The 23,595-nt window shown below is 43.0% G+C and overlaps 1 protein-coding gene and 1 long non-coding RNA gene across 27 annotated transcripts; one reads left to right on the top strand and one right to left on the bottom strand.

Annotated features, from left to right (window-relative positions):
- Positions 1-233: 233 nt before the first annotated feature.
- LOC116845192 (kinesin-like protein unc-104) lies at positions 234-23,404 on the top strand. Of its 26 annotated transcripts, XM_032817622.1 has the most exons (31): positions 316-521; positions 1,393-1,595; positions 7,013-7,197; positions 7,277-7,359; positions 7,452-7,530; positions 7,682-8,027; positions 8,115-8,370; positions 8,492-8,494; positions 8,595-8,752; positions 8,858-8,997; positions 9,461-9,499; positions 10,275-10,409; positions 10,535-10,981; positions 11,060-11,292; positions 11,378-11,495; positions 11,797-11,969; positions 12,314-12,492; positions 13,350-13,487; positions 14,467-14,604; positions 14,695-14,813; positions 14,882-15,254; positions 15,340-15,430; positions 15,509-15,624; positions 15,709-16,249; positions 16,325-16,514; positions 16,909-17,156; positions 17,221-17,553; positions 17,895-18,182; positions 18,276-18,412; positions 18,481-18,582; positions 19,019-23,404. In XM_032817622.1, the coding sequence occupies exons 3-31, from the start codon at positions 7,098-7,100 to the stop codon at positions 19,119-19,121; spliced, it is 5,406 nt and encodes a 1,801-aa protein (XP_032673513.1). In that variant the 5' UTR covers positions 316-521; positions 1,393-1,595; positions 7,013-7,097; the 3' UTR covers positions 19,122-23,404. The 26 variants fall into 26 exon arrangements, with proteins under 26 accessions (XP_032673505.1, XP_032673513.1, XP_032673497.1 ...); XM_032817614.1 differs by lacking the exon at positions 1,393-1,595 and having other exon boundaries at positions 234-373; XM_032817606.1 differs by lacking the exon at positions 1,393-1,595.
- LOC116845319 lies at positions 15,452-16,996 on the bottom strand. Its single transcript, XR_004378228.1, has 3 exons — positions 16,846-16,996; positions 15,693-16,601; positions 15,452-15,616 (listed from the first exon to the last, which is right to left on the bottom strand). It is a non-coding gene; the product is annotated as an uncharacterized LOC116845319 (long non-coding RNA).
- Positions 23,405-23,595: the final 191 nt, after the last annotated feature.

Here is a 23,595-nt window from a genome sequence, read left to right as displayed (position 1 = left end):
CATTTAGCCTGTTTTTTTTTGTAGCTGAAGTGGCTGTATGTGCTAGTTTGCACTAATTTTTTCTTTTTTTTTTACTTCAAGTTGTAATTATACACCTGTTTCTTCTGATATTCCGAAAGTGCGTACTAATTCAACTACAAAAAGAACAGGGACCTATCGACGTGATCGATCGGACGCACCGCCTCCGAGAACGCCATCGCGCAGCGAGGAGCGACGCGACGCGACGCGGCGCCGCCAGCGGAGAAATCGGGCCGAGTGGCGTCGCGACGCTCGGCGTGCACGCTCGGCGGTTCCGAGGAGCGTCTTCGTGGAGTCACGGAGCCAGTATGGCCGTAGCACCTCAGCTGTTTTCACGTCACTGCCCACGTATCTGGTGAGTGTCCGCAGAGCAAGCAGCGTTCTCGACGTCCTCGCGTGTGCCGTTCCTTCGCGCGCTACCGCCGTTCGCCGTTCACGCCGCGCGCGCGGAATCATGCGACAGGTGAGGTGAGGCGGTCACGAGAGAGACGAGAGACAGAGAGGTACGTAGACGTGCATCATCCCTGCGTGATCGCGCGCTCTTTATTAGCGCAGCAGAGCCGAACAAAGCGCAACGTTGTGCGAGTTAAACAGCGACGGCGGACGGATTACTTATTCAAACGACCGCCGTTATCGACGACATCGAGCGTTTTCGAAGCGCTCGCGCCCGCGCCGAACGAACTTGTTCTCTCCTGTGTGCCGATCGTCGTCTTATGGCGAGAAAACTACGAAGGGAGAAACGTCGACGGAACGAACTGTTTCTATTTCTGGTTCGTAATCTTCCGCAAAATTACGTCGCGAACCGATCGCTCGCGTTTTTTAATTTCGTGACGAGTGTCGTGCAGAGGTCGCTCGATCGCCATTCGCTCTATACGCGTTTGAGTTTTAAATTATAACCCTCCGACTAGAAATAGTCATTGAAAAATGGCGGTTGAAAGTGCGTCAAATCGAAAAACGTACGAAGAAGGACGAAGGTGTCTGCGACGTGTCCAAGATGAGACTCCGTGATTGAGATCCTGCGGGAAACGCGTTGTGAGATTCGCTGACACCGCGATATCTGAGTTCGTATTTCGGATCATTCCATGAATCACGATTACCGCGAATTGTACGAACTTCTGATTGTCGACAGCCGTTATTTGCGATTCGCAATCAGTTGTACAAAGAAGCGGCCACTCACGGCACAAATTTGCCGAACGATTCGCGTTATGTTGGGGATCGAAACATAAGGGGTAGATAACGGAACGATCAGCAGGTATAACAATTTATGTGAAACGGCGAATTCGTACGCGATAAAAATAGCAGTAACGCGGATTTATTCGTTTATACCGCTTGTACTTTGATCAATGTTGAAACACTTTTCGTTACCTCCGACAGGGACAAAGTTTCAAACGGATAAAGGCAGAAGCAGCAGTGTTAAGGAGCAAACAGGAACGTTGTATTCTTGCTAGAGTCTGCTAATCTGGTGATTCGATATTAGAGACAGCGGAAGGGACGATTCCATGTTTCGCCATTATGTAGAGGCAATCATCTGTTTTAGTCACAGCTGTTCTCTGCCTCGTCGCTTCTCGCAATTATCGGTTCGTATATTTCTTCATTATTTATCGTCAGATATGCCTCGACTTGCATCGACAAAAGATAAGATACTAAACCTCTTTTCGTATCGAAAGAAGCAAGAATATGGCACGGAATTAGATTAGCTTTCAGTTCGATCGCGAGCTTTGCGCATATAATCGCTTCTCAGACAGTACAGACCTCGAAGAGATGTCCCGAAAATGTTCAGAGAACATTCCTACGTCTTCGCGATATCCCCAAGACATCCTTTGGAAACTTGTGATGTCTGAACTCTGACATCTCATTTAAGGGAGAATCTACTCGAGTTTCCTCGAGAGGGAGAAAGAGAGAGAGGAAGTTCACCAGACGCAGACGTCAATTCGTGCTCAAACTCTCTGTTCTTACCAGTTCTCTCATTTCCTGTACGCGTTTCCATCGCAGGTCGTTGTAGAAGATGTCTACGGTTGAATTCGCGAAACGAGAGGCGTAGTACATGTACGAGGATTGAAGGGTTCGAAGAATGGTCATAAAGGATGAACAATGCTCCGAAGGATATAAACGAAGGACGAGAGGGTAGGTCAGTGATGATCGAAGTTCCGTGAGACGTGGTCGTTAACTTGTTAACGAGCCGATATCTCGGATGACGCGGGATGTTCAAGTATGGCCGTCAGATTGTCTTCACAATATGATATAGCTTCGATTCTCTCAAGTGAAACTTGTTGTTCGCGATTGATTTCCTCAATTAAATTTACGCTGAAAAAAAGTCGTCGTGTCAAATCCGTGGAATGTCACTGATCGTAGGGGATAGGAGATTCTTCTCGTGCGCTTCATATGTGCGTACATATATCGATGCATTGAAACGGATATTATCACTTTGTTACACTGGGAAACTAATGAAGGAGAATATTTCGTGTGCCGTACAGTGACCTTTCTCGAAGAAGAGCGAGAAAGACGATCTGCTGTGCAACGTTTCGCGGTACTACAGTTTTTGTTTCTCGAATAAAAATTATTTGGAAGCGATATTTTCGCAGTGAAAGTGCCAGTGATAATAAAAGATCAGCTTGTAGCTGTAGACGTGTTAAAAATGAATAATGTATAAATGGAAAAATAGTTAGATTTTGTTATTCTTCATTTAGATTGTTCTAGTCTTGATTAAATTTTATCTGAATATCGCTCTCGAATATTCAACGTTGGAGGTATAGAAGTTCCGAGAATAGAAGTTCCGAGAATAGATAGCGATATAATAATATTTTGAATAATCAAGATTACATCAGATCTCGAAACGAGTGGCAGCTAAAATCGTCTGCTCCAGTTTTCCGGCTATAGGATATTGGTTTTTAAAGGATTTTATCATAATGAAACTCCGGGTACCGCGGCAAATAATGAAACTTTATTCCTCGTGAAAATTTCACGAGTCTCGCTTTGATATAGAATCTTATACAATTTATTATAAAATCTTATTACATAGAATCTTATAATTGTAGAAGTCTCCCCCATCAAGTTCAATCAGTCGTTAAAACAAACGATGTTTAATTGAATTTTCTTCCAAGGAAACTTTTATTCGACAATCTCGTCCTGTAGGAAAAATAGGCTAATTGCGAATAACTGTCTTGCTTCTCTTTTATGTCTTTTACAGACAGTTCAAGATCCTGTTTTCAGAATGTGTATTCTCTGTCATTCTTACCGAAGGTGACCGAATATTGCGTCTCGGACGCGTTACATGTCAATAATTCGACCCCTGGGACGGCGCGTCGTGTCGCCGTTCGCGCCAAGGAGATGATTTTTGTATACTTGATCGAAGAGAGAGAGGAAGTGCATCTTGGGGGGCGCTCGCCCTCTCAACCTTGCTAGTGCCATTGCTGTCGCTACTAGTGTTGCTACTGCTCTTGCTGTTGCTCCTGCTGCTGCTGTGTGCGCGCACGGTGCCGTCGGCGACGTCCGTGGGTATCTTTACTTATTGATTGCTCCGTGGAAATTGGCCGGCGCCGCCTGCGTCGCATCGGTCGATCGTCGTCGGGTTGCAGGCTGACGTCACCCCCGTGTGCCTTCGCGGGTTATTGATTTTCTCCCCCTAGGCGCTTCGCGATTGGTCCATAAACCGAGAAAGCGGCCAGACACGGCCCTGGACCACCACGGTGTTGTCGATCGACGCGCGCACCCCGTCGCCCTTTCGCGCGTCGTGCCTCCTTCTGTGTGTGTATATACGTGGGTGGCCACGTTGACTCGAAACTAACCAGCACCCTCCCTGTAGTGCTATGCCGGTGCCGCGATGCCGCTCGTGGTGGTGGTGGCTTCGTAGGAAGAGCTAGGTGGAGACGCGCTTCGACGGCAAAAGCCGAGATCGAATTGTAATAGGAGAACACGGAGGTGACGCACAATCACGCTCACCCTCCTCGCTCTTGGAGGTAAGCCGACGAAGGGGCAGCGATTAATTGGCTTCGGAGCGTCGCGCACGAGGGAGACAGAGACTCCGGCTTTGGCGCTGACCAATCGTGCACATCGGCGCACCCACGCACCCATCTCCTTGCGCACTGACCTTTCATTGGAAACGAATTCCTTTGGTTTGCCAGAAAGGATTTCCCGCGAAAGCGCCGACGGATGATTCACGCGGGTCAAATGCACCGATGTGTGGCTGGGTGGAGGAGAGGGGGAGACTGACTGTAACGCATCCTCATTGGAGTACGAAAATTACCCTTGTCTCCAATTTCCTCGATGTGCGTGCGTCAATGCGGAGGTTGCTCGACAGTCTTCCTATAGCTATAAAGTTTCATTTGCGTATCACGCATCGTCGTTAAACTTATCGGAGATCCTCTGGAGCGCGATAAGTTTTTAAAGGGTGATTCTTTCGAAATAGCAAATAACATTTTCTTATTCAATCTCCGATTTCTCGTACAAAGGTTCATATTCAAAAAACGCTGTGGTATTTATTCTTGATGCATCTGCTTTTAAATTTGTAGGGATGTTCCGTAACTGGCGATGCAATTGGAAACATAACGATATCACATGAAAGAAATGAATTGGCTTGGCTTTTGAGAATGGTAAATTTATTCAAGTGATTGTTCAGGTAAATTGTTTTGTATAAATACAGAAATTGTATTTATACAATATTAAATTGTATTTTAAGGCAGTAAGGCGTCTGTAGAAAAGCGTGTAACAGTTCTAATACAATTTTATGGGCATTTTAATAAAAATATCACGGCGCACATGCTTTCCATACGCATAGAAAAATTTGTACTGCATTCAAGTAAATGTTACTTGCTTCAAGTATCTTATAAGTTTATATATCCGCAAATCTATCTGATAAGTTTGTTATTTTACTCAAGAAAAAAAAAATAAAAATTAAAACAAAAATTCAATTTACTTTACTGCATAGAGTCGAATCAACTTTTTCTTTGATTAAGTTTTATAATATCTTTGTAAAGAGGATAAATTCTGTTTCACTCCGCGTGTCGTCCGACAAGGAAATCATGGGCTTGCAGTTGCGTGTATGGCGCAGCAACTATTACAACCCTTACGACCACCTACGAGACGCTCGTGCGCGTTACGTCCCCCTTTCTCCTCCCTTCGGTTGTTGAAATATAGCGCGGTAACTTGAGCCAGGAGACGCGATCAAGGATGCTTCGGTTTAATAGGGTACAGGTATTTTTACTCGTTTCATATCGAACGTTATGTGCGCGGATCGTAAAACATTTCTTTCGCCGTGAGGACGAAACCTGTGAAAAAAAGAATAGCGAGCTTGCTCAATTTCCTCAGCAGTCTTCGACGATTTCGTTTCTCCGTTTACGTGTCGACATTCCTACATTGTTCACTCCATGAATTTTTTTTCTTCAGTAGGGCATGCAACATATGGAACGCTTCTTCGAGAAATGTCGATGTATAGTCGTGCGGTCCTGATATCGAAGGGGTAGAAGTAGCCTACTGAACTGAAGCATCCCTATCCTAGACACCTAGTCGCGTCCTCGACGACGACAGTGACGATAACGACGACGACTACGAGGGATAGGTAGACGGAGCAATACGCAGGCGCCCGCGGTGTACGTCGTCAGCACTCGCCACGGACAATCGGGGGTGGTGGTGGTGTTGCAACGGCGAAGTGACTGCTCGCTTTCGACTGCGCGGTAGGCAGGATAACTCTCGGTCCGTACGAAAGCGTATGCATGCGCGGGTGTTCACGCGTGAGTGTTACGTGGGCGAACGCGCTATAATGTCCGCTTACGTCGAAATCGAGGGTTTCGTGGATCGCGGATCGTCCAGCGGATGGCCGACGTAGTGATTGCGAGGAACAGCCAACGACGTCGTAGAGTATTGCGTGCGCAACAGTGCGGAGCAGTGTGTCGCGACTTTAGTTCGGTCTCGCAGCTTTCCTCGCGTGGTTTTTTGGGGTAGGATACATTGTATACGGCGGTTCTGTCGGGCCGAGACACCCTCGGCCACAGGCAGCACTTCGTCTACCGCCGTACGCTTCTCGCTCGTCGTCTTTCATCGAGACGAAAGGCGAATCTCGTTCGCGCGAACAGCGCCGAAGGTAAGCGCCGTCGTCTCCTCCGTGAACATGGACGATCGATCGTAAAAATCCACATATACACTATGCACTATTCCTCGCCTCCGCCCGCCTTCCGGACCTTCCGCGAGTTCTCGGACGCCGTCGTCGTATCGATTTCGCCACCGCCGTCGCCACTGCTGGTGCCGATGGTGTTTTCCACTGATCTCTATACACACCTGGAGGTATGGCGTGCACATAGTGGCTTCGTTTCAGGAAGTGTGTGACCAATGGAACACCAGGAAGCAATTAAAGGCGTGCGTTATTCATTTCTCCTTCTGTCCGCCATGTTTAAATTCATAATGTACTACTTTTACCACACGGTGAAATGCTCTTCTTTGTTCTGGTTTTTTTTTTTATTATTCAAATCTTTTCTTCACTTTTACACAAATGCACTTTTGATATAATTTTTAGGTAAATTCTGTGCGCGAAAATCTATCGCTCGATTCTCACGTATGACATAGTTCGATGCCAACTATCCCATATTGAGCTCGAATAACTTTGAAGCTTCTGTTTAGTCATGTCATTTGGTTATATCATATTTAGGTGTGTATAGCGATCAATGGTATTTTCACATCGATTGTGGGGTTGACCTCATAGCAGGAATATCTCTCTGGAATGCGACGTTGATCGTGTTTCTTCAGTCCTCTAACGTACATCGTGTACACCGTGAGACGCAAATTGTGACGTCGCGGAAATGTAAATGAATTTTATACATTTGTGCTGATGTTTTACCTTGACAATTAGCGCGATAAATCTGCTTGCATGATAAACATCTCATAAGCTAGCAGATCGCGCGAGCTGCTCTTCAAAGTTCTATTTGACGATCGATCTGGACTTGCGAGAATTGACAGGATCGATAACGCATTGGCGTACTAATGGCGCGACACGATCTTGTTACAGAAGGACGAACGAGAGAGGAAATTCGCCGACACCGCCGCCGGCGTGATTCAACATTGATTTGAAAGAGGAAACATATTAGAGTAAAATGTCGTCGGTTAAGGTGGCGGTGAGGGTACGACCCTTCAACAGTCGTGAGATTCGTCGCGAGGCACAATGTATTATAGAAATGACGGGAAGTACTACTTGTAAGTTTCTGACGTGTGAAATCTGCAAGTGTTGATTTACCGTGTGAATCAGATTCGAGCGGCTATTTTTGTGTTACAGCCATAGCGAATCCTAAAGCCACACCGGGAAGCAAAGACTCCGTTAAAAGTTTCAATTATGATTATTCCTACTTTTCTATGGATGTAAGTGTAATTTCTCTTTTTGATAAATATTGTTATCTAGACTATATTTTGTTACATGTGCATTCGGTGGTCTTAATTTGTCGATATTGCAGCCAAATGACGAGAATTACTCGTCTCAACTCATGGTTTACAAGGATATTGGTGAAGAAATGTTGGAACATGCTTTCGAAGGTAGATACTAATCCTAATGACTGATATTGCAATTGTCACAATGGCTAGACGGGGAAAATCGTACTTCAGATTCAAAAGATTTAAGCTTTTTTCGTAGAATTCACATGACTCAACGACGTTTAATAATACTTGATTTCATCCCGTGACACAGGCTATAACGTTTGCATTTTTGCATACGGTCAAACTGGTGCCGGTAAATCTTACACCATGATGGGTAAGCAGGAGGAAGGGCAAGAGGGAATAATACCACAGATCTGCAAGGACCTGTTTAGGAAAATCAGCTATACGTCTAACGAACGACTAAAGTACTCGGTAGAAGTGAGTTATATGGAAATATACTGCGAGAGAGTGCGCGATCTGTTGAATCCAAAGAACAGGGGAAATCTTCGAGTAAGAGAACACCCTCTTCTGGGGCCTTACGTCGAAGATCTTTCCAAGCTGGCTGTAATGTCATATGAGGACATCCATGATCTCATTGACGAGGGAAACAAAGCCAGGTTATTACTTGTAGTAATTACTCGTATCACTTTTATGATATATTGTGTAATATACGATCGCTAAATAACACCTCGATCGTATTCCAGGACTGTCGCAGCAACCAACATGAATGAAACCTCCAGCAGATCGCACGCAGTGTTTACGATATTTTTCACGCAACAGCAACAGGATTGTGCCACTGGTTTGGTAACAGAAAAAGTCAGTAAGATATCGCTGGTCGATCTGGCGGGATCTGAGAGAGCCGACTCGACGGGCGCAAAGGGAACGCGACTGAAGGAAGGAGCTAACATTAACAAAAGTTTGACTACTCTTGGAAAGGTTATCAGTGCTCTCGCTGAAATCGTAAGTATTATCTGTTATCGAAGTTTTATGTTCTCACATTTCATTTGGATATATTATCGAATACGCATCGTGTACTGATATCAATGTTGCGTTCATTGGTTGCTTTGACACGGATTGTCAGGCGGTAAGTTCAACGGAGAATTAATATTAAGACATAAGAAAAGATTTAAAATTATGATGAATAGTTAGTAATAATTGTGCTCGAAATTTGGTGTTTCCCTTAGGCGACGAAGAAAAAGAAGAAAGCCGATTTTATACCATACAGAGACTCTGTTTTAACATGGTTATTGCGAGAGAATTTGGGAGGAAATTCGAAAACTGCCATGATTGCGGCAGTAAGCCCCGCGGATATCAATTACGACGAGACGCTTTCGACCTTAAGGTAAGCTTCTTCATTATATATATATATATATATATTTTTTTTTAATCAGTGTGAAACATTTAATTGTCTCCTGATCTGAGAGATCCCTCTGTTCTGTGTTCGTAGATACGCGGACAGAGCGAAACAGATCGTTTGCAAAGCCGTGGTCAACGAGGACGCGAACGCCAGACTTATCAGGGAACTCAAAGAGGAGATACAGAAATTGCGGGAACTTTTAAAGCAGGAGGGCATCGATGTACAAGAAGGTAAGTCGAAAATCCACTATTTTTTTAGGTTTAGAATCGATGAAATCCCAGTGTGTAAATCAGATTACTAAAGATTTTTTTATTATTAAAAATATACGGATGAAGACAGGCTAATTAAAGTTACAAATTAACTAACAATTATAAATATCCGATTGTGAATATAACTCTGTCTAGATTAATTTGATAAATTTATAGAATATGTAGATTTTATACATGTATAATTACATATAATTAGCATCGTAAACCCACTTTTGCTTATCTTTTTATCTGTTACGCTAATTACCAACTGCCCAACGTTTCGTATATATTATGGCTACATTATATAGAAAATATTCAGGAACCAACGCTCGTATCATAATGCGAACTCTTGGCCGCTATAAATTAATTGTAATTACGCAGCGCGCGCGACAGACAATCCATTCACATAGTATTTTGTTCTTTGTTTCTCTTGCGCTCGACGTAGGGCCAGATGGCAAAGTTACGTACGAAAAGAAAGAACCTAGTAAGTAAAAATGCTAACAATCCATACAGCAAAGAACTACAGCCAGGACAGCCATCGTCCACTTCTTGCGCCTCTTTTTTAGACATTTCATTATTTTTGATTTTGGTCTATGCGCTTATTTCACCGCCAAGCGCATAATACATATCAATGGTGTATTTGTCAATTTCATTGATTTTACACATTTGCTTCGCGAGTTTTCTTTCTCATTTAATGTACGTATCTATTCCGTTAATGCCTATCGATTGCATTCCCTTCTCTCATATCCGATACAATTTAGTAGCTTCTGTAGGTTGTCAAAATTCCAACGAGATACTCTCAGTACTGCATAAATCAATAACTATTTATGCTTCCGCTTACAAAAACGATCGTTCAAAAAGAGAAAAAAGAAAATGAAACTGTGAAGTTGACAGACAATATGATACGATAAAGGCGCCAGATCGACGGGTTTATCAAATGAACAAAAATGCATATAATAGATATTGAACAGTGTGATACACATTCATATAGTGATCATGCTTGTATACGTTACATTGTGCCGGTGATTTACCAAAAAGCATCAATTAGTTTACCCGAGTTATGTCTTTACTGCTTTGAAATTTACTGTAGCCACAATACGAACTCTACAGCTTCTGGAATACTTCTCTTCACCTGTGCCACTGCTTTAATTATGGCTTTCGGTGTTTATACCGCGACACATGGTATCGACTCTGACCCAGGCTTGCCGTTTTGAAAGCTGCAATCCTTCCCTTGGATCTTGACGATTTTCATTTTGCAGGGGACGAAATTGTCAGAACAAACAAGCGCGAGGAAGATGTCAAAGAAAGCCGCTCGAGGATTCCTTCTCACACTACGTCTTCTCTCGCCGAGGAAGCGGTGGATCAGTTGCAAGCGTCGGAGAAATTGATCGCAGGTAACTACGCATGACTTTACTCGTGAACATGTTTTTCGCCGTTTCTGTTTCTCACCGTTACAGACAACATTAATCAGTCATCGTGATCACTTATCACTTACCGCGTTCTACTTCTGTACTTGTAGAACTAAATGAAACATGGGAGGAGAAGTTGAAGCGAACTGAATCGATTCGCTTGCAACGCGAGGCGGTGTTTGCCGAGATGGGAGTCGCCGTGAAAGAAGATGGTGTGACAGTGGGCGTCTTCTCCCCCAAGAAGACGCCGCACTTGGTGAATTTGAATGAGGATCCGCTCATGTCGGAGTGTTTAATTTATTATATCAAGGATGGATTTACGCGTATCGGCAGCGCCGAGGCGAACATACCGCAGGATATCCAGTTATGCGGTCCGCACATACTCAGCGAGCACTGCGTTTTCGAGAATCACGAGGGTATTATAACTCTGATACCGAAGAACGGAGCTTTGATTTATGTCAACGGTCGCGAGGTGACCGAGCCGCTGACCCTGACGACCGGTTCACGCGTGATTCTGGGCAAGAATCACGTTTTCCGATTCAATCATCCAGATCAAGGTGTGTACTTGCTGAATTGCGAGATGATTTAATTGTTTACAGCTTCTCACGAGAGCATAACTAGCGTAACTAATTAAGGTATCATACATTCCTCGTACAATCGTATAGTGCGCGAACGAAGAGAAAAGGGATCCCCGGCGGAAACACCCGGCAACGGCGAAACCGCGGATTGGGATTTTGCACAGATCGAATTACTTGAAAATCAGGGTATCGATCTGAAGGCTGAAATGGAGAAGAGATTGCTCGTGTTGGAGGAACAGTTCCGTAAGGAGAAGGAGGAAGCCGATCAGTTATTTGAGGAACAACGAAAGGTGCGTTGTACGAATACATTCACATATGCGTGATTCACTTTTTTAATTATTGTGCGTTATCGTGATCGATCGCTTCTGTGAACAGAACTACGAAGCGCGGATAGACGCGTTGCAGAGACAAGTGGAGGAACAGAGTATGACAATGTCTATGTATAGCAGTTACACGCCGGAAGATTTCAACAATATCGAGGAAGATATTTTCGGTGAGTATGGAGACGAGTTGCTTCTGACTCTCGACTTGATTTCGGTTTAGCTATGCCCGATCGATCGGGCGTGTTCTATCTTGTTGTAACGTTCCAGATTTACGAATCATTTCGTAAGTTCTCACATACACACCCACACGTACACACTGTTGAAACGTGAAAATTTTTACTGCATGCGACGATATCTAAATTATTACTCGTCGATAGGACATAGCACATTTTCTTAAACGAAGTTAATCGGCGTTCCATTCAAATGCTTGGCTTTTCTGACTGTTTTGCCTGGTAATGGCTTGCATTTCAGTCAACCCATTGTTTGACGCAGAGAGCAACTGGACCGAGAGAGAGTTTCAACTGGCCGCTTCGGCCTTCCGCAAGTGGAAATACCACCAATTCACGAGTTTACGGGACGATCTTTGGGGCAACGCGATATTCCTTAAAGAGGCTAATGCCATATCCGTTGAACTAAAGAAGAAGGTATAGTCGCGGACGTACAGAGCAAAATTTTCGCACGGCTTATTTGACTTACGTTTATCTCTGCACCATGTTCTCACGTATTTTCGGAAATGAACTTTCTTTTTTTCGTATTTCCTTCACTCGCGAATAACAGTGTTTGTGCGTGCGATTCGTGCATTTATATGCGTACGCATTTTTTCGAGATTATTATCGATATTCCTATTCAGTGCTAATGTCGCGAGTATTCAATGCAAGAACGGCACTTGTCATTGAGCGTGATATTTCTAAAAAAAAGACATTAACGAGAAAAGCATTTTTCTTTGCCATTGAGTGACAGATTTTATTCCATCGATTTTCTCTTCCAGGTTCAATTTCAATTCACGTTACTGACGGACACTCTTTATTCACCGCTACCGCCGGATCTTTTACCCGTCATGGACGATGAGGAGGAGGATGAAAGGCCGTTCCCGCGCACGATCGTCGCTGTTGAGGTTCAGGACACGAAAAACGGTGCCACGCATTACTGGACATTAGACAAGCTAAGGTTTGCTTTCTATGTGTATTTTGTATCTTACAATCGCAATTTGCAAAATATTCGTGAGAAGAGAAATATGTTTTATATTTAAGAAGAAGGCAATTCTTTCGCTATTTTATTATAATATTAATTCACGTCCTCGAGAGAAAATCGATAATACTCTATTAAATAACCTTGTAATTAAACGATAATTACATATTGTACATATATGCACAGTCGTCTGTTCGCGAGTTGCACGTATGGTAATGTTATTGATTCACGAAGAGGCGATTGTGTCACCGTGATATGTGATTGGCCTTTGAATTCGTATTTCGAGAACCACTTGCTTGAAATTAAAAGTACGCAAAGACTTTTATTACTTAATTTTCTTTTGAATACGCGAATTTCGAGACATTCTGTGTATCACGCCAAATTTTATACATCCAACATGTAGCATGTCCTATATCGTTGTCGTTCAATTGCGAATCACTATAAATGAAGTATAAGACCTTTCCATGCAACCTTCGACAATATTCTTTTATTTTATTTCGTTACCAATGCACGAGTACATATTTTATGTTACCTTGATGAGAAAACCGTAATTGAAAATGATGGATTATATTGGAAATTAAACACGTATTTTTTTCGCAATATTCACGTTAACATATTAACGCGAAGTGACGAAAAATTCCGTCAGAAATCTTCACGCAAATGTCACTATGAGAGACGCTTAAACTTGCTTTGAGCTCGCGGAACCGCGTGTGTATCAGCGATCCGGGGCGAGACAGAGAAAGAAATCTCGCAGCTTATTTGTTAGAACAAGTTCGGATAGAAGTCGGCAACGGACGCACAGCCCACTCACGCGAGTAATACATGTTAAATTATAGACAGCGCTTGGAGCTGATGCGACACGTGTACAACGAGGACTCGAGCCCCAGCACTCCGGAGGCCAAAGAGGATATTTTCCAATGCCTTACAGTCTACTCTAATCCGAAGTTCTCGCTCGCAAATCTTTTGCCTTCGAGGTTGGTGCTCGAACGCGCGAGGCTCTCCTCTCTTTAACGCCATATGTAACAACACGCTTTTATACGCCCGGCCTCGAAGAATCCTTTAACTGGTGCAAAAGTCGTTTTGTCGCCGCGCGTTTCTTCCGCTCTTTCTATCTTAAGAGACTTCCTCGAATACATATATGGCAATGTTCATCCTCTTGAGTGTGGTACACGAGAGAAACGAGCTTTGCACTTGGAGCTCGCCAAAAATCTATGGATCGATGGATCTTGCATGGTTTTTCAACTCGTAGCGTAACGACGATCGGAACAACGAATAGACACATTTATATATATACATACGAGCTTCTTCTGCAACAAAATAAAATGTACGCCATCGGTTACGCAGCACCGCTTCTGCTGCTGTGAACATTGCTCTATGCTGTCTGAATGTGAGAAAAACAAAAATTCTCTCTTCACATTCCGTGCACGTCTGTCTCAAACACTGACACATCTTCCAATCATCTCCTCGCTGAGCTCGTGTCCTCACTCTTTCTCTCGCTTTCTGATTTTGTTATGCACGTATATCTGATCAGATCTGCAGTCCGATTGAGAAAGCGATCGAACTGAAGTAACAAGGGGACCTCGAAATTATTTATCATGCAACAAGCATAAATATACCACGACATTTATTGCTAATTATCGTATAACGTTTGTTTAAATGTCGAACGACACACATATATATATATCACACTGCAAGAACAAAGATATCTTCGATAGAAGATATGCGTTTGGAGACATTACTTCTTTTAATGTGAGTAACACTGTGTTCGGTTGTAATAAAGCGTGTAAGAAAAGCAAAGATATCGATCGATTCGGAGTATCCGAGAAGATGCGTCTGAAGACCGAACTGAACCAATTTCTTAACGGATATAGCACACGAAAGTTATAATCACATTTACCTAACTTCTTGTCGTGGGGAAATCGTAATAAACACTCGATTTTGCCTATCTTGCAGACAAAGATTGGAACTGATGCGCGAGATGTATCATAATGAGGCCGAGCTGTCGCCTACATCTCCAGATTATAACGTCGAGTCCATCAACGGAGGTGATCCATTCTACGACCGATTCCCCTGGTTTCGTATGGTCGGCAGGTAAATAAGATCGTAATCGATCGATTTTTCCGCTTCTCTCCACATTTTTTAACCGCCATTGCGTTAATATTATCTTATGTCAATTTTAAGATCCTTCGTGTACCTAAGTAACCTCATGTATCCAGTGCCGTTGATTCACAAGGTCGCCATTGTGAACGAAAAGGGTGACGTGAAGGGTTACCTGCGAGTTGCTGTACAAGCCGTAGTTGGTACGTAAACCGTCGCCGTGTCCTTAGATTTCTCCTCGTAAGACGTACATAACGAACCCTTCTTCCAGAAGAGGAAAACAGCGAATACTCAAGTGGCGTCAGACAATCAGCACGAATTTCCTTCGAGGACGACTTGTTCGGCGGACAGAAGCATAATAAACGTAGCACACTGTTGGCCCAAACTTTAGAGAAGAATCGACAGATCATGTTGCACGAGGACCGCGTGGTCGAGGGACACAATGAAGTACAGAAAGATATGAAAGACGAGGACGACATAGGAGACGCCGATAGCGGCAGAGGCGACAGCTCGGTTTCGAGTGATATGAAGGAGGAGGACTTGCCGGATCACCTGCAACCTGGCGCAGAGTTTACTTTTAGAGTAACGGTCCTACAAGCCATGGGTATTTCTACAGAGTACGCCGACATTTTCTGTCAGTTCAAGTAAGTGACATTCGTAGTACTCGTGGCATTTTTATCCCGGTTTATTTCGAGACTATACGCGACTGGAATGCAATGATCCTTGCAGCTTCTTACATCGACACGACGAGGCTTTCTCAACGGAACCGGTGAAGAACACAGGCAAAGGCAATCCACCCGGATTTTATCATGTACAAAATGTGAGTGAGATTCCAAGAAGAAACTTTTCTAGTTTTTATTAAAATAAGATTCCATTAATCGATGTGTAATCTTCTCAGATTACAGTCACAGTCACTAAATCTTTCTTGGAGTATCTGAAGACACAACCTATCGTTTTCGAGGTGTTCGGCCATTATCAACAGCACCCGTTACACAAAGACGCGAAACTGGAATAGTAAGTATCGATCTTACTTGAGTTGACTGAATAAAATCTTGTTTAAGAAACATTTTGCAAACATGTACCGTACGTGTGTTGCAGTGTACGACAGCCGCCGAAGAGGATGCTTCCGCCATCCATACCGATCAGCCAGCCGGTGCGTTCGCCGAAATTCGGCAGTGTTCTGCCGTCTCCTAGCACGTCTCATGTGCATGCAAAGTACGACGTGCTGGTGTGGTTCGAGATCTGCGAGTTGGCGCCGAACGGCGAATACGTGCCATCCGTGGTGGACCACAGCGACGACTTACCGTGTCGTGGACTGTTCCTGCTTCACCAAGGCATACAGCGGCGCATACGGATCACTATTGTGCACGAGCCGGCCTCCGAATTAAGATGGAAAGACGTGCGCGAGCTCGTAGTCGGCCGTATTCGAAACACTCCGGAGCCCGAAGAGGAGGATAACGACTCGTCTGTGCTCTCGTTGGGCTTGTTCCCAGGCGAGTACCTCGAAGTTCCCGGCGACGATCGGTGTATGTTCAGATTCGAGGCGGCATGGGACAGCTCGCTTCACAATTCAACTCTGCTCAATCGCGTCACTGCTTATGGAGAACAGATCTTTATGACTATCTCCGCGTATCTCGAGGTATGTATACTTCATTTTGAGAGAGAAACATTTTAAGGCAATTAATCTTATCTTTTCGTTGCGTGATGATCTCAGTTGGAGAACTGTGGAAGACCCGCGATTATCACAAAAGATCTCAGTATGATTATCTACGGAAGGGACGCGAGAGTTGGGCCACGCTCACTGAAACACCTGTTCAGCGGCAGCTATCGCAACCAAGAGGCGAATCGACTCAGCGGCGTCTACGAGCTAGTTCTGCGTCGTTCTTCGGAAGCAGGTAGCCCAGGTTTGTTATGTCTAACCATAGTGTAGTCCCATGTTCACTCGCTTGATATCACCTCAAAGTGGAATCAAAGTGGAGTTCTGTATGAAACTTTACGTCAATTTATGTTATCTCCATGCAGTACTCTTGTATTTTTACTTCAATATAACTAAACATATTTTTCAGATATATCTTTTTAATGATTACTTGTTGCATTAAATTAAGAACTTCCTTTTCATATAGAGATATAACATTGCATTGTCGCAAAGTTAAAATAATTATAGCTTCATCCTCTAATATAAAAGGGAAATTTTTGTTTTGTAAGTACGGTGGATATAGTTTTACATTTACTTACATTTTTGACTCTTTCCTTCTTCTCGACCCTGTTTTCCCTCTTCCGCTCCCCATTTATTTACAGGAGTTCAAAGACGTCAACGTCGCGTCTTGGATACCAGTTCCACGTATGTCAGAGGCGAGGAGAACCTGCACGGCTGGAGACCACGAGGGGACAGTCTCATATTCGACCATCAATGGGAGCTTGAAAAATTGACGAGGCTGGAAGAAGTAGAGAGAATGCGACATACACTTTTGTTGAGGGAGAAACTCGGCATCGACAAAGTATCGTTCTGCAATAAACCATTACACGATTTCACGAAAAGCGAGAAGGTAAGGGTATCGTTAGATTAATTTTAATATAAGGCGCAATAATTTTGTATTGAAATATACATAGAGCTACTCACGACGATTATCCGGTGCGCAGGACGTATGTAACATGGTAGCGAAGGCTACGAACGAACCACATGCCAGCCCGGTGAAGCTGAAACGCTCGAACAGTAAAGACATCTACGAGCCTTGGGAGATGACCGAAAGAGAGCGAGAATTGGCAACCAAGTGCATTAAGCTCATTCAAGGCAGAATTCCAAGCAAGGAACCGATACTGCTTTCCGACGTTTCACCCGGAGAAGACACTATAGCCGATATATCCGCCTCTATGATATCCTCAGTCATATCATCTACGTCTCAAGAGTCAGTATACATGCGAGCTAGCGATATCTTAAACCAGGTAACCCTCTCTGCGTGCCTGAGTGCTCCTGCTACAGATAGCGGTTGTCCACGCTTCGCTTTATCGTTATTATCATTCCGTCCCTTTTTAGAATAAGGTAGGCGATGTGGCACCTGAAAGTTGATGAGAGAAAAAGTGTGAGAATGCGCGTTTGACTCGCTTTTTTACCGAGAATAATGCGGCTCTCTAACTTGCTCCAAATTAGTACATTTCTTTTTTCTCAAGCGATGCTAGTTTCTGAGTTATGCTTTCGCACCGGAGATCCGGATCTCTCGATGTTCCAAGACAACCGCCAGCACAATTGGCTCGCTGTCAGGGTTATGCTGGAGTGTTACTTGCAGGCTGCTGGTATAGTAGTATGGAGCAGGACTAAGTCGTGCCTCCTTAGGTTGAGCTCGCCGGAGAGGGCTAGACTGCAAGAGCTCCAGGAGAGTATATTGGCAAGCGAGTCGGCCAATCAAACCTGCACGGTCGTACCGCCGCCGCTCGGGTCGTCCTCGCCGTCGAAGGAGAACTTGGTACTCTATGTGCCGGAAGTAGAGGAGATACGTATCAGCCCGGTGATCGCGCGAAAGGGTTACTTGAATGTCCTCGAGCACAAGACCAATGGATGGAAGAAACGTTGGGTGGTATGTTGTCAGCGTTAGATTCAGTGATAGACCAATAAAAAGTTGTTGGACAGGATCTGTCAATATTTTTCCGTTGCGTTTTCATCACTTTAGGCTGTGCGCCGACCGTACGTTTTGATTTTCCGAGAGGAGAAGGATCCCGTTGAGAGAGCACTTATCAATTTAGCCACCGCTCAAGTTGAATATTCCGAGGATCAGCTGGCTATGGTGAAAGTGCCGAATACATTCAGGTGAGTTACTCGTGAATGAAAAAGCAAGTAGACACGTGCGCGTATACTGAAATATCTATCCTGTGTAGCGTCGTCACCAAGCATCGAGGCTACTTGCTGCAGACTTTAGGCGACAAGGAGGTCTACGATTGGTTGTACGCCATCAATCCTCTCCTAGCTGGACAAATCAGGCATGTATAATATTGTATAAATGTCTTTTTCTTATCTCTCTCACTCTCTCGTCCGTCGAGCGTGTCGTCAGTCTCAGGGCCGTCAACAAGACCCGCGGGACTTTCCCTAATTTGTTAAACTAGTATACATTATTTTTATATCATATTATATGTATTTCTCTACTACGTTATCAAAATATATTTTTAAAATTACTAGAAAACTAGTTTCAATAAGAAATTTTTAGAAATTAAAGCGGGTCCTGCAGATCTTGTTAAATTGACGGGTTTGAAACTAAGCGCTAATCGTGCGAGGTTTGACGGACGAGTGAGTAAGGTGAGATGAAGAAAGTAGGCGTAGTTCTCGAAATTAACGCAAGTTAATTTGGAAAATGCAAGTAATTTCAAGCACTAATAAAAATCATGAAGACGGTAAACAGAACGATTCGATATGCTGCAGGTCGAAACTCGCGCGTAAAGGACCGACCGCCCCGAATCTGAACAGTGTCGCACCCATCAGGTTGACACCGCCGTTGGAGCAACAGACCGGCCAGACTAAGTGAGTGGTCGACACTGTGGGGTAACGAGTGCAATAGCGAAAGCGTCGGAGAGGATGCTATTTTGGTCACACTCGGCCCTAGAGTCCCAGAACTTGTGCAACTTTCGATTCCCAATAGTCTTTGATTGATGGAATCGAGGCGAGGCTCTCTCTCTTTCTCGCGTGACTACCCGCGATCGACAACGGCAGCGGCACATAATATCGACGTTTAACTTTACACAGTGTCCTCTTAGCACGTTCTTAGGGCAGCCATGGCGGAGGAGAGAGAGGAAACGAGAGTGATGCTCGTCTTTCGAAGAAGTTACAAATGCGCGTATAAAATGCGTTCGCACTTACATTACATACACATACACACACTGGCAAACACTAGTTTGGTTTTTCGCGTCTCTCCGTACACTTCGAACTCGTATTCGAAGTGCTCCCCACGTTGACGAGACGATTCAATGCGCGTTCGCGAACGCTTTCGCGAACGTTTTCATTGATTTCCATATGATGCATTAATGTAACTACATGGTACATAAATACACAACACACCCCTCACCCTCATGCACGCGACTTGCGTGAGGATTAAAAACGCATTTATGCCTAATAAACATATTCCTAAGACGATCACTGAAAAAAAGACGGAGTAAGGAATACATATAATAGATATATATTGTAGGAGAAGTATGTGAGAGGAAGCGAGAAAGAGAGGGAGAGAAACAGAAATAATATAAAGAGAAAGCGAGAACATAAAACAAAGAGAGAGAAGACAAAGTTAGAGGCAAGAAAATGTTCATAATTTCATATGCATGCTTGACGCGTAGAACTCGACTTTCGGAGCACAGAAAAGAAAAAGAAACGTTAGTATTTTGTAAGATGAGTTTTGAGCGAGTCGTTCAAGTGCAGATGTGTTTGAAACAGTATTCTGGCAAAGTATTCTAGTAATGCGACGGTTATTTAAGACAGATTAATTTTCTATTAGGGTACATTTGTGTTTTCCGTTCGTCGATTGTTTTCTCTCATTTGCTCGAGTAAAAACAAATTTCTTTCACGAAAGAATGTTCTGCCGTTGTACACGTAATCGATCGATAATGACGAGAATCTCATCTTAACTTTGCGTCGGAAACGAGAACAAGTTCGAACGCTATTTGCTTCGCGAAAAATAACGTACGAATTAATGAGAGGAAAATATGTCGTTGACGTGGAAATATATACGGTTTATATATATATTTTTTAATGTAAATCAAGATTCTCTTTCATTGCGCATCGCATATGCATTCAGCGCACTGTTATCCTCTCTAGAGTAATTTCACCTTGTCTTAAGACATACGAAAGAGTCTCTGCATATTCTTGAATATTTTACGACTTATAGTTTCATGTAAATCGATCGAGGAGCTTATAAGATAAAGGAGTACAAGTAGTGAATCTCATAGTGAATCCCCAGAAACAGACAAAGTGCATAAATCACAAGTGGACGCTTGTGACTATTTGTTTTTAAGAGGAACCTCTATTGAAATAGAAAAAAAAATTATATTCTCAGTACAGGGATAAATAGGAAAAGGTTATATATATCACTGCGAACTTCTTCGAAATACGAAAAAGTACGTGAAGTTAGCAAGCGAATCGAGACAACTAAGAAAATTTCCATTTGCTCGAGGCTCACCTTGAGACGTGATGTTGCGACGAGAGCTTCCAATTGGAGCTCTCTCTATATTTCGTATACTTCGCTATCATCGTGCAATGTGATGGGATAAATTTTTGCGCTGATTGCGTGGTGATAGAAAGTCACGCGGTGTTTTCATGTCTAACTTTAGAATATAAGCATCGTTCTACGGAAGTGTCATGAGCGCGGCGTATCACTCTCGAGCGTGATTTCGCGATGCAAAATGCGTACGCAAATCAGACGAGCGTGATCGATGATAACAAGTCTAACGGAGAATCGATACGGTCGCATCTCCCGTTGTTTCCTATTTTCCAAAGATCCCGTAGCACGCATCGGCTACGGGGAAGCTCGGTCAAGCAGCGGCCGTCGATGATGTCTTCGTGAGATAATGGAGACGTAGTCGACTGCGTTGTTCCAAGGCTTTTAATAACTTCTCTCTTACGTGTAATTTGGGTAACAGGTATACAGCGTTATGAATACATGTGTCTATTACGCACCTCACGTGGAACTTTGATATTTCATTAATGAGATGGAACGCGTGCGCGCGCGAGAGTTCCTGAGGGCGAGATATTTCTCTTTGAGAAGGGACCCTCGACATGTACATGGAAAAAACAACTTCGTTAGTGTAATTAAATTTTCTGTTACTTGAGGGCCAAACGAAAACTCGGTTATAGGAACAGTAAGGTTCCTATAGAAGATTTCTATTCAGCCAAATGTTCTTAGTTATCTCAGCCGAGTTTGAACGCAGCTGAATGTTTAGGCGAATGTTTTTTCGCCGGCGAGCTTTTCGTCTGGTCCCCATTCCGTTACACGAAATATTTGTTCCGTGTACGGTATTATGTATTGCGCGATAATATCTTGCGACGTTCAGCGTTATATAAGAACTAACGTCTCACGCACATATTTGATGCAGCAAAATCACCGATTTATTCGAATCCACCCCATACAAGTCAAGTACAATCAAAGGTACGTGTATGTGTACATCATGCGTCTTTTGTAATCGTGTCGAGCTCTTCTTTTACGCTTCTGTCGCGCGCGCTGTCATGTTAGAATTCCGACGCGAGTAGGAACTTGATTCTCGGCGGAACCATATTCGCGCCATTATTTATTTCGATTGAGCGCGTAATCTTCTCAGTTAACGTTCCGACGAGGGATTCGATGATGAGTGAATGTTGTCAAGTATTTCGCTTTCGAACGCAACGAAGGCAATGGTCTATCGATTTCGTGTACTCCGATACTTCGCGAGAAGGGCAGGATCCCGTTCTGGCTACGACTATGACGGAAGACAATTGTGTGGACCTTAACTTAAATCTTATTCTAGTCGCAAAAGTGTTCCCCTGCGCGTAATCAATTCTTCGAGGCCGGTTGTTATTATTATTTTCTCTTTTTTCCGAGATCGTAAGACGATGGCTTTATTACGCGAACATAACGTGATTACCCACCTCTGTTATCGTTTTTGCTTGCTGACTGTTGTAGTATTTAAAATAGTTTTATTTTGTTAAACGATCACCGCGTAATATATTAAAAGTAAGCGCGTAAGTACGATATAAGTTGAACCTAGACTTTTTATCGAATATGCCGAGAAGCGTGAAAAGAACGGAAAAGAAAGGGCGAAAAGAAGAAAGAAAGATGAAAGCGCAGAAATGCATATTACGAAGGGAGTTACGTCGCATTTAAAGTCGTTGCAGAGATTAATAATCATTGTTATTATTAGACGATATATAGAGGAGTAAAGAGAGAGAGAGAGAGAGAGCGGTCGATATGGCGAGAGTGGTGTGTATGTGTGTGAATGAGAGGACTGAGAGACTGAGAGAACGAAAGAAAGAGAGCAGCAGGACACAAGTGGAAAGAAGAGTGTGCAAATGTATGAAAGGACAAGCGTGCGAAAGAGTGCGAAAGAATACGTTCGCTTATATATACATATATATGTATGCATATACACGCAAGATGAGGTTTTAGAAACTTAAACAGGAATTTCCCTTGTGGTTGACGATAGAAAGAAAAAAAAAACGATGAAGGAAAAATTGTTAGAGGAGACGCGTGATGAAATTCCACCTTTTTATCACGTCTTTCTTTTCTGTAAAACGGGTACAATATAGCACACAATATATAATTGTACCTTTTTCCGAAATAGAAATCAGAAAAATGCTCCTCAATTTTTTTCTTATTAGTTAATATATATATCGTCAGAGCCGAGAGAGATATTCCTAGTTTAAATCGTAGAATCATTCTGCAACGTATGTATATGTACACATATATATAGATATAGATACATATACATATATACATATATAATACAAAGTAAATTATATAAATATATAAATAAATTTAATGTTATATAAAATTTAAGCGTTTCGTGAAACGTTGAGGAGCCGTTATCATCGTCGCAGAGTAAACGAGAGCAGGCTAACGATGATACGATCTGTACCAAGTATGTAAGTTCATGTACTTGTTTGTAAGGTAACTAAACATTCAATACAAAATGTTTCCGTTTGATCGTTTGCTATGGGAACGTGCATCGATGCTGTAACTAGTATTTATTATAAATATATTATGATTACTCTCTCTCGAATTTCGCTAGGCTCACTGTAAGTGGTAACGTGTAATAAATCGGTCAATAAAAAGCTTATGTGCTTAATAAATCCTCTTCACAGTAATGCTTGCACATTAATAAACATCTGGTCAGCCACTTGGCCATCATTCGACACTTTTATATATTTATTTATTATATATCGTTACTTTTTATTCATAGTACAGTCTGTTGGATTTTATCTATTTAAAAATTAAAGTAGTATGACCATAATATTTAACATTTATATTAATTAACAATAAC

The sequence above is a fragment of the Odontomachus brunneus genome, unplaced genomic scaffold, assembly GCF_010583005.1.
Source record: "Odontomachus brunneus isolate Ranch 3 - 2012 unplaced genomic scaffold, Obru_v1 Obru_scaffold_004, whole genome shotgun sequence".
Classification (NCBI taxonomy): Eukaryota; Metazoa; Arthropoda; class Insecta; order Hymenoptera; family Formicidae; genus Odontomachus; species Odontomachus brunneus.
The sequence above is the reverse complement of the archived record's forward strand: the minus strand, read 5'-3'. Positions and strand labels throughout refer to the sequence as shown.